The 15,932-nt window shown below is 36.6% G+C and overlaps 1 protein-coding gene across 1 annotated transcript in view; it reads left to right on the top strand.

Moving 5' to 3' along the window:
* Positions 1 to 15,387, top strand: part of LOC115424507 (growth arrest-specific protein 7) — a 31,404-nt gene extending 16,017 nt beyond the window's left edge. The window contains exons 4-10 of the mRNA XM_030141819.1: positions 1,766 to 1,840; positions 2,450 to 2,528; positions 5,717 to 5,848; positions 7,508 to 7,631; positions 11,432 to 11,511; positions 11,604 to 11,702; positions 13,668 to 15,387. Coding sequence (XP_029997679.1) covers positions 1,766 to 1,840; positions 2,450 to 2,528; positions 5,717 to 5,848; positions 7,508 to 7,631; positions 11,432 to 11,511; positions 11,604 to 11,702; positions 13,668 to 13,781 — 703 coding nt within the window. The 3' untranslated portion in view covers positions 13,782 to 15,387. The remainder of the gene's footprint in view (positions 1 to 1,765; positions 1,841 to 2,449; positions 2,529 to 5,716; positions 5,849 to 7,507; positions 7,632 to 11,431; positions 11,512 to 11,603; positions 11,703 to 13,667) is intronic.
* The last annotated feature ends 545 nt before the right edge of the window (positions 15,388 to 15,932 follow it).

The following is a 15,932-nucleotide window of genomic DNA, read 5'->3' as shown; positions in this document are numbered from 1 at the left end:
ATTTATCCATTGTGTCACTGTGAATGTTTGTGGCCTCTAGAGGGAGTAGTGAGCCACTCGGCCGGTCTGAGTTAAGGATGAGAACCATAAGAATCAAGTTCTAGCTAGAGGTACTGTTGTTGTCACCACTAAACACAGCTGTAAATGAAAAGAATGGAGTTTGATACAGAAATATCAGCATTTCTTCTTCATGGGTGAGTTTGATTATGAAGGTAATCAAGGTATGAAGTTATTATGGGATGTTATTATCTTTGCTAAGTTGCCGTTTGTTGATCCACGGTTCAGACTAAACTGTGAAAGTTCTGACCTTGTTTAGACGATTCCAAACAGATCTATAGTTCAGCTACTGACAACACAAACCGTACAGAAAATGGAGGTGATTTGTGGTTTTACTGTGGTTGTTTTCTGTCTAAAAATAGAGCTAAATTAACAGAGCTATAATGTAAACTATCAGCTGATGCAGCACAAGAAGATTATGAGACACAAATGCTTATTTTGACAAGACGAAAACTTAATGATACCATAATACAGATGTGTGTAAAGCTTTATACTTTATTAAGTCACTGATACAGTCTGTGGATACTTAGCATTGATTCGTTGGTGATTTTGGTTTTAAATGTGTTCTGGTACCAGACTGACCCCTGCTGGTCAGAGTTTGAAATGTCAGCACCACAGAGAACCACTGTACATATATTTGTTTTCTTTTAATTTTACATCATAGTTTGTCTTTCCAACATCAGGAACTAATATTTCTAAACTAGACTAATATTTATGGGCGGGGGCAGAACCAATGTGGAACAGTCCGTGCTGGCCGGAAGTGACGTACCATCGCTGATTCCAGGCGACTGAGTGTGAGTAAACATCAGCAGTCAGTGAGTAAGATTGAGTGGAAAGCACATGTTCAAGAAGCAAACTATGGCGAGTAATTTTTAGGAATTGGGTGTAAATGGTTACCTATTTGATCCAATAATGTCTCATCTTAGACTGGTGTCTGGTGCACAGGATCAGTGTTTAGTCCATCGCAGACCAGGTAATTGGACAACACAACGACTCTGCTTCACTATTGGTGCTGGAACAGCCCATAAAGGAGACAACATGTCACCGACCATGCCTGAGCAGTGACTTAGTACTTGCATGTACTTGACAATGGGCTATGATGAAAGTTACCTGACACAACTGTTAGTGTTATACGTGATCTTTTGAAATAGCTAGCAATGAACATTCACTACAGGTACCCTTTAATGAACATGTGCATCACAGTTTTGACTCAAGAGTCCGCTGTCTCCCAAATCTTTGGAGCAGATTTCTATTCAGAGCTGACCTTTCTGTGTTGTTTCACTGGGATGCTTAGCGCCAGGAGTATCAGCACATTCAGTATGAGAATGAGCCTTGTGACCTTCTTTAGGTGACAGATTTACTCAGGTGTGGATGGTAAATGTGAGCACAGTGGAGGAGCCGAATGTCACAAAGGGCACAAACATGGCTGCCTTGGTTGAGTGGCCTTTAGGGGAAAATATGAGCACATCCCATTTTCATCTTTCAAATGGAGATGGAAATCAGAGCAGCAACGAGCTGAAATTGAGCTGTTATGGAGACTTTTCCACAAGCACAGTGGGATTATTTATGTACAGCGGTCAGAGCCGCATGAGCTGTTTGGACTCCACTCATTCTGCTGCAGTGTACTCCTGTCGTTACCTGTTTTTAAGCAGTTTCCTACTTCACTAAAGCAGTTTGCACTCACTGTTTCACATCTTTGTGCTTTCAGGATAAAGATTGAGGAGGAATATGCCAAGAACCTCTCCAAGCTGTCTCTGAGCCCTCTGGCAGCGCAGGAGGAAGGGTGAGTGCAGAAAACAAGAGCTGCAAGACAACACAGTGTGAGCTGCTCTGAACATCTCTCTGCTCAGCACTGATCTTCACAAGTGTGGCTAAAGATAGGACACTTTAAATAAACTTTTCCCACTCCGCCTTTCCTGTTTGATGCACCTTTCATAGACTATGTTTGCAGAAACCTTTGAAATAAGTAGACAAGTCTTCACAAGATTTGGCGTCATGAACAACAACAGCGTTCCTCATCTGTTTACTTCACCTGCAGAGTACTGAGGAATAAAAACAGACTCAGATCCAATTATTGGGTATGGGTTAGCAGGATCAAGAATGAAACCTACCTCTCTAATAAGCGCTGTCTTCCTTTTTCCCAGCATTAGTTGACATTCACCTTCTGTGAATCATGGCTTTGCTCAGAAAACCTGAAAAACTGAATTAAACTAGTGAGTTCATTAGTAAAACTAGCTAAACCTAATGTGAAAACAAACAAAACTAGACAAAAGCAAAAACTACAACTGTCTAAGTGGCATATATGAATGCAAATACATCTACTTTTACGAAGAGATAAAGGGTTTTCTTCAAAGGTCAAGGTTTAAGGTTAATTTATTGACTTTTTCCTAAGGACTCTTGGAGAAGCCTGGACTCAGCTGAAGAAAAGTCTGCATGACGAGGCCGAGGTTCACCTTAAGTTCTCCAATAAGGTAACAGAAAGGCTTATAAATTTTTACTAGACCTCTTAAAAGATCTCGTAATTAAGTGATCCGGATTTGAAATTACGAGAAAAGATGTCAAAGGTACGAGCGGAATAATCAATCATTGTAACATACCATGGAAACTATAGGAAAGAAGCTGATATACTGAAAACAATCAGAAGAAGAAGTGGTAAAATCCAATAAAATGAACAAACACTGAACGAAGAAAACATGCCTTTGTTTATAGTATTTTAATTCTTCATAATCACAAGATTGGAGCCTTGTCTGAATGAGATATCATCTAATTTACTGAATGTAATGTGTTTATTTGCATACGGCACCATTTGTTCTCTTCACTCAGATTTTACAGTGTCCTTGTTTCTCAGCATGGAAGCGTTTTGGTCAGCGTTTTGTCAGATTCAGCTCCAGCCTCAGTTGTAGCTGCAGCTGAAGCGACCTGAGGTGACCGGTCTCATTTACCTCAACCTTGTCACTGTTGACTGAAGAAAACGACCCGTCTGCGATCCGATAGCCAGTGATGCAGAAACTGAACTCAGGCCTGAAACAATGCACAGGCAGCCTGGGAGCTTTTCATAGCCCTCTGTTGTCTCATTAATTAGTTACATGTTCTGATGAGGCTCCCCCCCGCCACCACCGCCACCGAAGGCCATGCTGGCTCTTTCAGGCTCCACTAGGTCTGTGACAGTCGTGCCTCACTGTGAGTGGGCAAAGGGAAGGTGAAACGCATTCAAGTGTTATTCTTAGAGTTAAATTAGCTTTATGTGTGGAAAGCTGCTGACAAGCACTTTGGCTTTATTGAAGAAGCATAAAACCATTTTTTAATTACCGGACAAGCTGAGTTTAATCAAATCTGTACATGTGAAGATTGATCTCACTTTGTACAAAAAGAAAAAGGTTCTCATAAGCAGTAAGCTCTTTTATAAAGATTTTACATCAACAGAGTTATTTAATTAGATCATCTTTTGTTACTAATACACCACTGCAAATGATGATGAGCTCAGAGGCCGATGCCCCATCCAGATCCAAAACACATATTTACTTCCTCCATTTTTAACCCATAAATACCCAAAAAGCCACCAAACTCATCTACTGATGTAAAATGTTTAATAATTTATGATCCTCTAAACCTATTCATCCATGTAAATAATTAGTGTGAAACACAGTTTGTCATCTTTTCATGGTCATCAGATATGACCCATGTGGACGTTCAGAAGCTCAGTAGTGAACATGGAAACACCATCATCTTCTACAACATTGATTCACCAGTAAAACCCATGGAGTTGGCTCAAAGACAGTGGATGGGGATACTTGTTGTATGTTCAGTTATTGAAATATTTTGCTGATAAAGTCACTTTTTCGTTAGTTTTCTCTGTTTTAATAACCCTCAACTTTAATCTGAGCTTTTATGAACCTCTACATGATCAGTTAATTAAATATAGAAAAATACCTGATTTTCACTTTTTAAGAAAAAGCAAAATGCAGAGGATAATGTTACATTATATTAAATGGTGATAAAACACTTAAAAAAAAATGTTTGTTAATGCCACAAAATTAGCACTGGGTCTTTATGGGTTAAATGTTTCTTTAAATTCAGTCCACAAGAACAAGTTTTATTAAATATCTCTAACATCTATCTATCTATAATGCAACGATGCACAACCAACTCCAAATGTGTCCAAACTCTCAGACTGACCATTTATGTTTTTGTCCAACCCGTAGACACCGTGGGTAATACTGGACATATCAGACATAGAGGCTTTAATTTGTCGTGACAGTGAAGCAGCAACAACAACATATAGAAAACACAATAATAGATGTTAAAGTGTAGGAGGAGAGTGAGCTGTGAGGCAGACATCAGACTTAACATTTATTTTCTAGTGATAATAGTTGTTCAGGCAGTCGGAGATGAGCAGTAATTAAGATGCTGGAAGTGAAATGCATTGTTCAAACAGCAAATATAGTTAGATGTATGTTGTGATATGAACCGTATGAAAACAGAACATCATTTCTGAGCCAAAGCTTTTTCTTTTTGACATTTTATGAGCCTTGTTGCTGCTCGGGTTTCATCTATACAGGCCTGTTTTCTCCTCACATATTGTTTATTTCTAATTTTGTAATTTATTTAACCTTTCTTTAACGAGTTGAGAACTGATTCTCATTTTCAATAATGACCTGGACATATAGAGATGAACAACCAATCACTCTCACATTCACACCTATGAACCGATTAGCCTGTCAGTGCATGTATTTGGATGGTGGGAGGGAGCCGGAGTACCCAGATAGAACCCACACAGAAAGGTCCCTGGTGTTGGAATCGAACTCAGGACCTTCTTGCTGTGAGGCGACAGTGCTAACCACTGAATCAACTTGTGTAATAACACAGTAATAACTGTCTGTGTTTTTGAAATTCTAGATGTACACATTCAAGGCTGTATTTCAAAGACCGCCTGCAGGGTTTTATTCGCTCAAGACTTTTCATTTTTTGTGTTTTTGGGATGTTGTTCATTTATTTTTTTCTAGCATTAGGTAATACATGATATGTTATAATAATGGTCCAAAGCTATGGGATATTATATTGTACTTTCATTCAATTAGTTGATTTATCCTCCAGTGAAAGTACCACCCACTTCTATTGGGATATTGATCTCCTGCATCAAAACCGCAGGACTTATGGAGACAGAACCTGACAACCTCGCAAATTCAACTTGGTTTTGATTCTTGATAGAACATGAGATATAGGACCATTGGCTCTATTTTTTTTCTAAACCCTTTATAGCTCATTTATTGAAATACTCTGAAAATCAAAATTCCAACCTTAGTGTTATTGGACATCGTCCTCTACCTCCTCGTCGGTTGACGTGACAGCAGTCTCCCTCTTCTTGCCATAAAACATCTGAGCAGCACCTGCTAAAAAGTAAATACATGCAATAAAAAAAATGCTATAAGGTAATAAACTGACAAAAAATACTCATATTCACTATTTACAGCTTCACAATTTCTATAAAATCTCTCTGAATCACTGTATAGTTTTATAAAAACCAACATTCTTCCTGACCTCACTGAGGCACAGGATTGGCCCCATATTTTATGTTTGTGGAAATTACCAAAACTAGTCACTTTCCCAATAAAGGGTTAAAGTGCTCACTTGTACCATCCTGTGACTTCTGTTCTCTCAGCTCCATAGTGAAGTAGAGAAACCACTACTGACATTCAGAGGCGACAACTTCAAGAAGGACCTGAAGAAGTACGACCATCACATCGCAGACCTCAGGAAGCAGCTGGCCAGCCGCTACGCTAGTGTGGAGAAGGTACTGACTCTGATACGGCGCCATCTTTAACATTAGCCCAGGTCTGTTCTGTTTTCTCCTACCGAACCAGGTTTCCATTCAAGCGGAACAAAGTTTTTCACAAATGAATCTCCGGAGCAAAACATGCACCTCTGTGTTTGTTTGTATCAGTGATGTTACATAATGTAACTCCTGCAGCGCATACATCACAGAGCTGAAGTTCTGCTTCCCACACACTACCTCAGTTCATGAATGACTTTGTTTCCCACAGAAGTAGAGAATAATGAGAAATACTTTGTGATGTTGAGGTAACAAACCTCCTTTTCTCATGACGATGGGTTCATTGGTCTAATTATCTCAAGGAAACAAAAGGTCGATTTCTTAAAAATAAGTCACAATTTATCACAAAAAATTTAATTTGTTTTCTTGAGATCATGAGACAATTATGGAATACAAGATTAGCTTTTCAGTGTTTTATAGTATCAGTAACTGAAAGCACGTTGCAGTTTATGAGTACAATTTGACACAGTGATCAGTAATTGGGCAAAATGTTGACAATGATTTCAGTTTAAATCAGTGGCTCCAGTTGTCATGATGCCACATAAACATCCTGATACATCTGATAAACATAAGTAATAAAACAAAACAGCTTTGTTTGTTTTCTTGAGATAATGAAGGAATAATAAATTGATCTGTTACTATGACAAAATAACTTTTGTTACTGAGATAAAGAAGTAATTCCCTGCTCTCAAGGTAAAGCTTAACAAATGCAAGTACATACGGTATTTTGATCTTTATTTTTGTTGCATTTGTTGACAGCAGCATGGTAGAATTATTTGCATATTATTCACTTTAATTGACACTAAATGCATGATTTGAAAACTGAAAATAATGTGTTTAAATGTATAAATTTATATGCATATGTTAGTAAATACATCATAAATCATCACCCATAACAGATCTCAACTCAGATGATATTAGACTTCTAAAATGGAATTACTGACTTTGATACAAAATGATAAAAATCACACCTCGAATCACTTATTTACTTGAATGATTTATTACTTTGACTTTTATGTCAGGTCATCAGTTTGCTACTTTCTTATAAATAGTGTTCAATTTTTCTCATGAGGTGGCGTTATCAGCTGATTAATCATCTGTCAGCTTTTTCCCAGTAGCATCTGTTGTGATTATATCATCCTTTAAAAATCCACTATCAGTTTACCTCTGATACTGCAATCAGTTTTTATCTAGTTTATTATTTACAGCATCTGCAGCCTGCATGTAGACTTTGCAGTGGAAATCTGTTGTTTGTCTTGTTTTCATTCAGTATTTAACATCAAGCATTAAAGTCAAGCATATCCTCTTCACTACAGTATGTGATTAGAGTTTTCTTTTTGCCTGTTTGCTGAAAATTAGATTTTCTTGGTTTTTACTTTGTTTACCTTCCTTCGGTGTTAGACCGTGACCTTGAAAAGGTGCCTCTGTAGAAAAGACAAGAAAAGACTCAATGATATGGATTAAAAGCAGCTTAAAGGATGAGACCGGGATGAGAGGACGGATGTCAGTAGTCGACATGAAAAGGCTGTAATGACTGTTGTAATAGATGTAGGTACAGTAAATCTGAGGATTACCCTCAATGACTCATTGTTTCTGCGTTGTGTTTTGTGTGCAACGCAGGCCCGTAAAGCCCTGGCGGACCGACAGAAGGATCTGGAGGTGAAGACCCAGCAGCTGGAGATCAAACTCAGCAACAAAACAGAGGAGGACATCAAGAAGGCCCGGCGGAAATCCACACAAGCAGGTCAGAGGTCACAGAGCTGTAGCTTAAAGAAGAATCGCTCACAGGAGGCACGTTTGTCAGATTTACTTTAGATAGACGGACAGACAGACAGACAGACTATTATTAATTGGTGTTTGCCAGCCGTTCTACAGCAGTGACTGATGAGCAGGGCTCTATACCTGGACTCATGAAAATGCTCAAAATGTTAAACACACCTTTTTCAGGGATTGGAGTCAAACATCTATGAGACACAACTTGACTAAACAAATGGGCAAAAAAAAAGGGCACTAATATTAAAACTACACATTTATGTCTCTAATTTCCTTCCCCTGTGCTGATGCTGGGTAAAGTTGATATTTCCGATACCAGCATGTTCTTTTTTTTCTTTTTCTGACATTTTCTTGCATTTAATACAAGATATAAGGCACATAACAGATTCATTTTCAACTTTATTGTCGTTACACATGTACGAGTACAAGGTAGGGAAATGCAGTTTGACATCTAAGCAGAAGTGCAATCAGCAGGAAGTTCAAGATATACAGTATGTACATAAATACACAGGATAAGATTATTGGGTTCCTATAAATACAGATTATAATACACATATCAATATAGGGATTAAGATATAATGAATGTGTTATACTAATAGACATAATATATGGATATATATGAATGAATATACAGATTAAGTACATACTATACTGGTGGATAATGGACATAATATACAGATTGAGGTGATATTAACATACTATACAATTTAAATACTATGAACGTATTATACAGTTGGGTGTCTAGTTGAAAGAATGAATGAACGAAACTTCAACTGGTGACACTCAATTTAAAAACGATGACACAATGTAACAATAGGCAATTAAACAGACACAAAAAATACTAAAAATACCTAAATTATCCAAACAAAATAACTGGAAATCCTAATAAATATATGCAGTTTGGAAAATAATAATGTTTCAAACAACATGCTGATCATAATTCTACAAATATGAAAAATTTTCTGTCATTTGAGCGTAAATTTAAGAAACTGTAGGGGAAACCCCAGTGAACTGAATCCTACATGTATTTGACATTTGAGTAATAAATACCACGAGCTGCTGTTGTAATTGTTCTGTCACGTTTCAGTTTCAGTCCAGGAGTCGATGTCGTCCTTGCTCGGTTACTCTCAGTAGATTAGTCACAGTCCGCAGCACTAATCAATAGCGCTCATAAAGTACAGTTAAATGATGTCGGCCTTGTGTCGGTGATCACCGCCGTTACCTCAAGGTTGGTCTAAATGTCGTCACGGCTCGGTGATCTCACTGCCTGACACCGGTGTGTTTCCACCTACGCTGGATGAATCTGAATGAGCTGCTGTGACACTTCTCAGATTCACTCTCTGATGCTAACAGAAGTCTCACACCCAAAACAGAAATATAATCATTCAGCATGTTTTGTAGACATTTACAGGGAGATTAATAAGCTCCGTAGCACAGCATCAGGAGGTGCAGGTTAGATATATATATATGGGTTTTTTTTTTATTTATGAAGCTGAAACTTTCTTTACTGTCTTTTGACTTCAGGTATAAATATTTCATTAAAGTATCTGTACTTGATTGGAGTATTTATTTTCTGACTATTCTCCTTTTACTCCTTACATTTTCCAAACAGTTATAGTTATTGATTGTCATTTTGAAGTGAATAACCCCAACTTTTTATATTTTGTGTCATTGTTCAACTTCACAACATCTGGGCTGATTTTAAGCTAAATGGAAGAAACAGTAACACAGAAATAATATCTTTTTTTTTTTTAACCCATAAGGACCCAGTGTTATTTTTGTGACAGTTCCCAAGTGATTTTTTCTCTATATTTAACCTTCCTTAAGTGATTTATCACCATTTATTATAATATTATCTTCTGTATTTGGTGTTTTTTCAGTGAAAGTCTGGTATTTTACATTTAACTTACTGATCATGTAAATGTTCATAAAAGCTCAGATTACAGTTGCAGGTAAATTTAAATTATATCAAAAACAGAGAAAACTGAAGAAAAAGTGACTTTTTCAGTAAAGATATCCATAACATAAAACAAGTGTCTCCCTTCACTGTGATTGATCAAACTCCATGGGTTTTACTGGTGAATCAATATTGTAGAAGATGACGGTGTTTCCGTATTCACTATGGAGCCTCTGAACGTCCAAATGAGTCATATCTGATGACCATGAAAAGATGACAAACTGCATTTTACACCAATTATTCACATGTATTGATAGGATTAGTGGATCAGATGATATTAAACATTTTATATCAGTAGATGATTTTGGTTGACGGAGGCTGTTTTGCTCTTTATGGGTTAAACATTAATAAATTACCTGATCATAAAAAATGTTTCAGGGTCCAGTTTGACCCCACAACAACAGGAAAATTCAGCTTTAGAAGGAGCAGAAGCTGAAACTGAATCAGTAAACAAAACACTTCACCCATCAGTTCATCACGAACATTCAACAACAACACATTTGGAAATTAGTGTTTTTTTCACTGGACAGGAAGGAGAAGAGAAACTGTTAAATAAGTTAAAGCTGACAGACAAACACAGTAGAATAAAGTGATAACATTCACGCAGAGATGAAGTGGAGCACAAGGATAAAAAGGCAGAATAATGAAAAACTCAAGTACAAGTACCTCACATTAAACTAAGGTCAGCATGTGAGGAAAAGCATTAAAAGTTAAATACCACCACGGCAAATTTGTATCTAAACATAACTCAAATACTGACCTAGAGATTTAACCGTCACATGAAAATAATAGTAACAAGCTGATGTCAGATGTTTCTTCGTCTTGTTTAAATCTAAAATAATCAATAAGAGGCTCAATGTCCCAATGAAACAACACCGATCTACAAGTAAAACACCTCCAGAATAAAAGTAGTGAAACTTTACCAAGTCTGAAGCACTAATAAATACAAATTCAGTCCAAATGCTGGTTGTTTGTAGTTTCACAGATACTGTCTTGGGTCAAAATGTGAAATAGTCATAATAATTAATGATAGAATGGGTTTTGCTCCAAAGGAATGTTTGCCTCAGAGCAAAACACTGTCTGTACATTATAATACATTCACTTCACAGGTTTTTTTCTATACTTTTCACAACACATGCACCTTGTTTTTCCTAATCTTACCTTGTACTTATACTATACTGCCTGTATATTTCCCTATTTGTTGTACAAATTTATTATCTGTAGTATAGAGTTAGCTTTTGTATATTTCAGTAGTTTTAGTAGTACTTTAGTAGCATATGTTTATTAAATATTCTTTTCTAGAGCAGAACAGAGCTGCTAAATTAATTTTCATTGTTCCTGTGACAGTGACAATAAAGATCTAAACTATTATTTATTAATCTATTATATTAATTGACATAAACCAGTATATATGGTGAATAACTTTATCATATAAATTGAAAACATCGGATAACCAGCACTTTTGTCTTTTGTTTTCCAAATCACTTTATTAAAGTATGTACGATTTAGCACATTTAATCTCTGAGGCAGATTGTTAAAAAAAAAAAAAAATTATAGACCAGTGTTTTTCTCGGAGGGGTGGTTTGTGATCGCCCTCTGCTGGTGGCTTAGGGTCCTGCTCTATATTCACAATATTAAACACTAAGTTTCACAGGATATCCTCATCATCACTCATCACTGCTGTAGCGGTTTTTATTTTCCTTGTACAGATCTGTTACTCAGTCGTCTGCTCTCCTTAATGAACCATCGTAGACGCAGTAGAAAAGTTCATAAACTAAAATAACCTTCAGCTGCTCTTGGTCTTTATTCCCCAGGAGACGACCTGATGCGCTGCGTTGATCTCTACAACCAAACCCAGTCCAAGTGGTTTGAAGAAATGGTCACCACCAGCATGGTAATGACCACTATGTTGTGTATTGGACTCGTGTCTTTCTGGACGTGACTGATCTGTTTGACCTTTGACCTCTGTCTTATCTGAACCTTCAGGAGCTGGAGAAACTGGAGGTGGAACGGATTGAGTGGATTCAGCAGCATCTACGTCAATACACGACTCTACGTCACGAAACGGACATGTTCAACCAGAGTGTGAGTCTGTCTGTCTATCTATCTATCTATCTATCTATCTATCTATCTATCTATCTATCTATCTATCTATCTATCTATCTATCTATCTATCTATCTATCTATCTATTGTTTATCTTATCTATCTATCTATCTATCTATCTATCTATCTATCTATCTATCTATCTATCTATCTATCTATCTATCTATCTATCTATCTATCTATCTATCTATCTATCTATCTATTTTATCAATTCTATCTGTTTTATCTCTATCTTATCTATCTATTTGATCTTTTTTTTTCTATTATATCTAATTTATCTATCTATTTTGTATATTTTATCTATTTTACCCATATAAAAACAAAACCTATCTGCAAATTTTTAGATTTTGAGTTTTCACATTAAATGGTGAGAACAAGGATGACTCCACATTTTCAGTCTATCTGCAAGATAATCCCGCCCTTTCTTATGACATGAAGGTCACCTGACAACAGTAACAAAGACCATACTATAATAAAACTAAACCATCAATCAATCAATCAATCAATCAAATTTTATTTATATAGCGCCAAATCATAACAAAAGTTATCTCATGACACTTTACATATAGAGTTGGTCAAAACCAGATTCTAAGCCAGTTTACAGAAATCCAACAGAATCCTCCAGGATCCATGTTTTTTTTTTGTTTCCTGAAAAAAGTGATTTTTTCAGATAGGAGGTTTTGTATTTTGGCCATCGCTATGTGGTATCACACATGAAATAAAAGACAAAACAGGTCAATTTAATGACACTTTGACACCAGGAGAATTTAAACCAAGTTCTGAACAGATACAGCTACTAGACACTTAAAAACTTTTTTTGTATTAGAGCTTGTACTTTTGCACAAGTAATCAAGTTGAATCGGTACCTCTGTTTGTACCAAAATATGTTTTACACTGTATTTCTACTGGAGTAAAGAAAGTGTGGACTTCTGCAACCTTTTTTATCTTTTATCTTAACCCTTTCATGCACAAATTATGAGAACCTTAATCAAGATTTTTTTTCCTGAGTGTTTTTATTCCTCTTTAGGCATGAAAAAAACAATGTGATTGAAAATTTTCTAATGAAAAAAGGATTAATTAAATAAATAAATAAATAAATAAATAAATAAATAATGTTAAAAAAATTCAAAAATAAAGTTTAAAAATAAAAATAAAAAAACATACTACTACTACTACTACTAATAATAATAATAATAAATAAAATGTTCTTATGAACCTTTTTTTCATGAAGTTGCAAAAATGTCCACTTGGACACCATCCTTTTAATTTTTGAAACAAAGAAACATGTATTTACTGATAAATTTTGTCAAAACTATGTGTGTGTGTGTGTGTGTGTGTGTGTGGGGGGGGGGGGGGGGGGGGGGGGGGGGGGGGGGGGGGCTTGTGATTCTGGGAGTTTATACTCAGGGGAGATCTATACAATGTTACCAATTCATGTCAAAAAAGATATGGAATGTGTTAAAACTTTAATAAAGATATGTATTTTTTTTTTTAAATCCATGAATATATAAGAAAAAGGCTGTAGAATAGCTGTCCACTGTAGTGACCAGTATACATGAAAGGGTTAAATTGATTTTTTTTTTTTAGGATAAGGCTGATGATCCAAAGCAAAAGTAAGAAAATGCTGTTGAATCTTTAAAACAATGTGAGCTGAAATTCAAATTTGAGAAGAAAGCTTCTCGTGTAGAAGTTTCTGCATTGTCTACTTTATGGGAAACTATTCTCATCAACAACAACACACAATGCATATCACGCTGAAAATGTCATTAATGTGCACTCTGAGTCAGGTAATGCGCTGAGTCTGTATCTGATTCAGTTAAGAGGCTTTTCTTCCTTTTGGATCAGGTTTCCTAAACGTAGATGATGTGAGGAAGCCATGTTTATCTGATCATCTAAGTTATGAGTCAGTGTTGAGTTGGATTGCAGTAACGCTGGCATTTTTCCAGACGGTGGAGCCAGTCGATCAGCTGCTGCAGAACGTCGATCCAGCCAAAGACAGAGAGCTGTGGGTGAAGGAGAATAAGACCGGAGAGGTGCGACCCGTGGACATGGACATATAGAGCATCCAGACCTGACCCGGGATCAGCCGCTTCAGTCCCTCTTCAGTATTACAACCCGAAACATTTCTTCTAACACTGATCCAGAGATGCGCATGTTCAGACTCCCAAACATCTGCTCATCCTCTCTGACCGGAACAACAGGAGGAACGGTCCACGCAGGAAACAGATCGACCAGCATGCTCCCTCGAAATTTAACCCCGTCATAACCAACATTAGCTTAATGGATGCCATTTAACATACTCTGCTGTTTACCTGTTGTAAAGTCGGAAAATTCTATGTATTTTGAATCATTTAGTTCAGCTTCAATCAACACTTTTCCAGTTTGAGAAAAAAAAGTCTGAATATTGATATTACCTTTATTTTAGATACTGATATTGAAGCATATCGAGATCTTAGAATGAATATGATCTATTTTCATATTTTGCTGGTTCATTTTGGTGGAAATGCATGTTTTGAATATTTTGCTTTCACTGTATATGGAGAAACTGCACAATTTGTGGAAAACTGATGGTCGTTTTGGTATAGTGCAAGAGTTTAATCCGTCGAATTTACACAAGGTAAAGAATAGGAAAAAAAAAAGAATTTACATGTACAGCGTTGATATCCAGTAACCTCAAGAAAAACACACACAAAGCAGTGTTTAGGAATGTGACATTGTTTCCGATCACCACTCACCCCATCATGTGGTGGGTTGGATTTTTAGGCCAGGGTCTGTTTTGGATCAGTCCAGAAGAAAAAGGTGGTCCAAGTTACACTGAAACACCTTTTAGTGCCTAACGGTTATATACCTGGAATGTTCTTGATATAAACTATTCTGCATCCATGTACATTTGTACATACAGGCTAGATGTATTTTGCTGTCAAATGTTTAACAGGCGCCAGATATTTGGGGCCCATGAAGTGTTTGTACTGTACAACGTTGTTTGTTTTATTTTTGGTAAATGTACAGAGATTATCTTTACGATGGTAAAGGGATGACATGCAGCCAAAATAATCAAAAAAAAAAAGATAAGATTTGTGCTCCGATTTAAAAGCAGAGAAAACATTTTATCCGACTGCATGTATGGTGTCCGTGTTTACATGTGTGTCTTTGTCTTTACATTTTGTTGTGGTCTTTCTATTGATTTTTTTTCCCAAAAGGATGAAGCCAATTGAAGACTCAAATCCTAATCCAGCTGCGAGGCACAAGAAAAGAACTGCTATTAAACAAAAGCTCATCTGCCTTATATTAAAACCCTAAAATGCATAACATGGATTTGCTTTGTTTGACATTAATCATGTGTTAAATGAATGATCGTCATGTTTATTTGGGTCCAGGATTTTTCTTTAAACTGGGGTTAAATAGCCTATCTGTTGTAGAGGTTTGTGTCAATGTTGTGCACTAAATGTGACGAGTTATTATGTTCCAACTAAATGTGATGGAAATCAGCAGTTTCATGATGATGTAACCGTTGAGTTAACTGCCCATCTGTGACGAGCATCTTCATAATGTGCATTCAGATCCGCTGTTCTCATGTTTAAGGATGTTTTTTCATGGGTGACCTCTGTCCAGACAGTGTACTGTGGAATGCAGTGTCCAAAATAAATCCCTTGTTTGAAAATTAAACTGTACAGCGTGTCATTATGTAACTGTCCAGGAAGTTTTAGATGGCATTTTGTGATTTGGAAAGTACAAACATACACATACAGTCTGACCAGCTGAAAGTCTTAACCTTTTGTTCAGTGTCCATGTCACTCAAATGCTGCTGGATTCAGTCCAGTGTAGATTGGACAGTGAAATAAGGCAGGTGGATGGACACTGATACTGTTCATATTAAACTGAACAAAAGCGGCTTTATATCTGTGCTGTAATCTGCAACTATACAGCGCTATCTAATTTAACAACAAATGTACAAACTCCAATTTACTTATGTACATTGAGCAGAAGCAGTCTGACATAAATCTTCATCCTCTATGCCCTTGAAATGTCCACATTTCCTTTCTTTTTTTGTTTATTTTATGGCCCACCACCATCCCCCCTCATTGAAGGACAACTTCATTTTAAATTTCAATTATTTAGAAACAGTGATTACTCTGGACTTGACCCCCATCTACCCCATCCCTTATACTGATAGCCCGAATATTGTGAAGTAAGCAGTGAACAGATAATAT

This window comes from Sphaeramia orbicularis, chromosome 8 (genome assembly GCF_902148855.1).
Source record: "Sphaeramia orbicularis chromosome 8, fSphaOr1.1, whole genome shotgun sequence".
Lineage (NCBI taxonomy): Eukaryota > Metazoa > Chordata > Actinopteri > Kurtiformes > Apogonidae > Sphaeramia > Sphaeramia orbicularis.
This window is presented reverse-complemented; position numbering and strand designations above follow the sequence as displayed.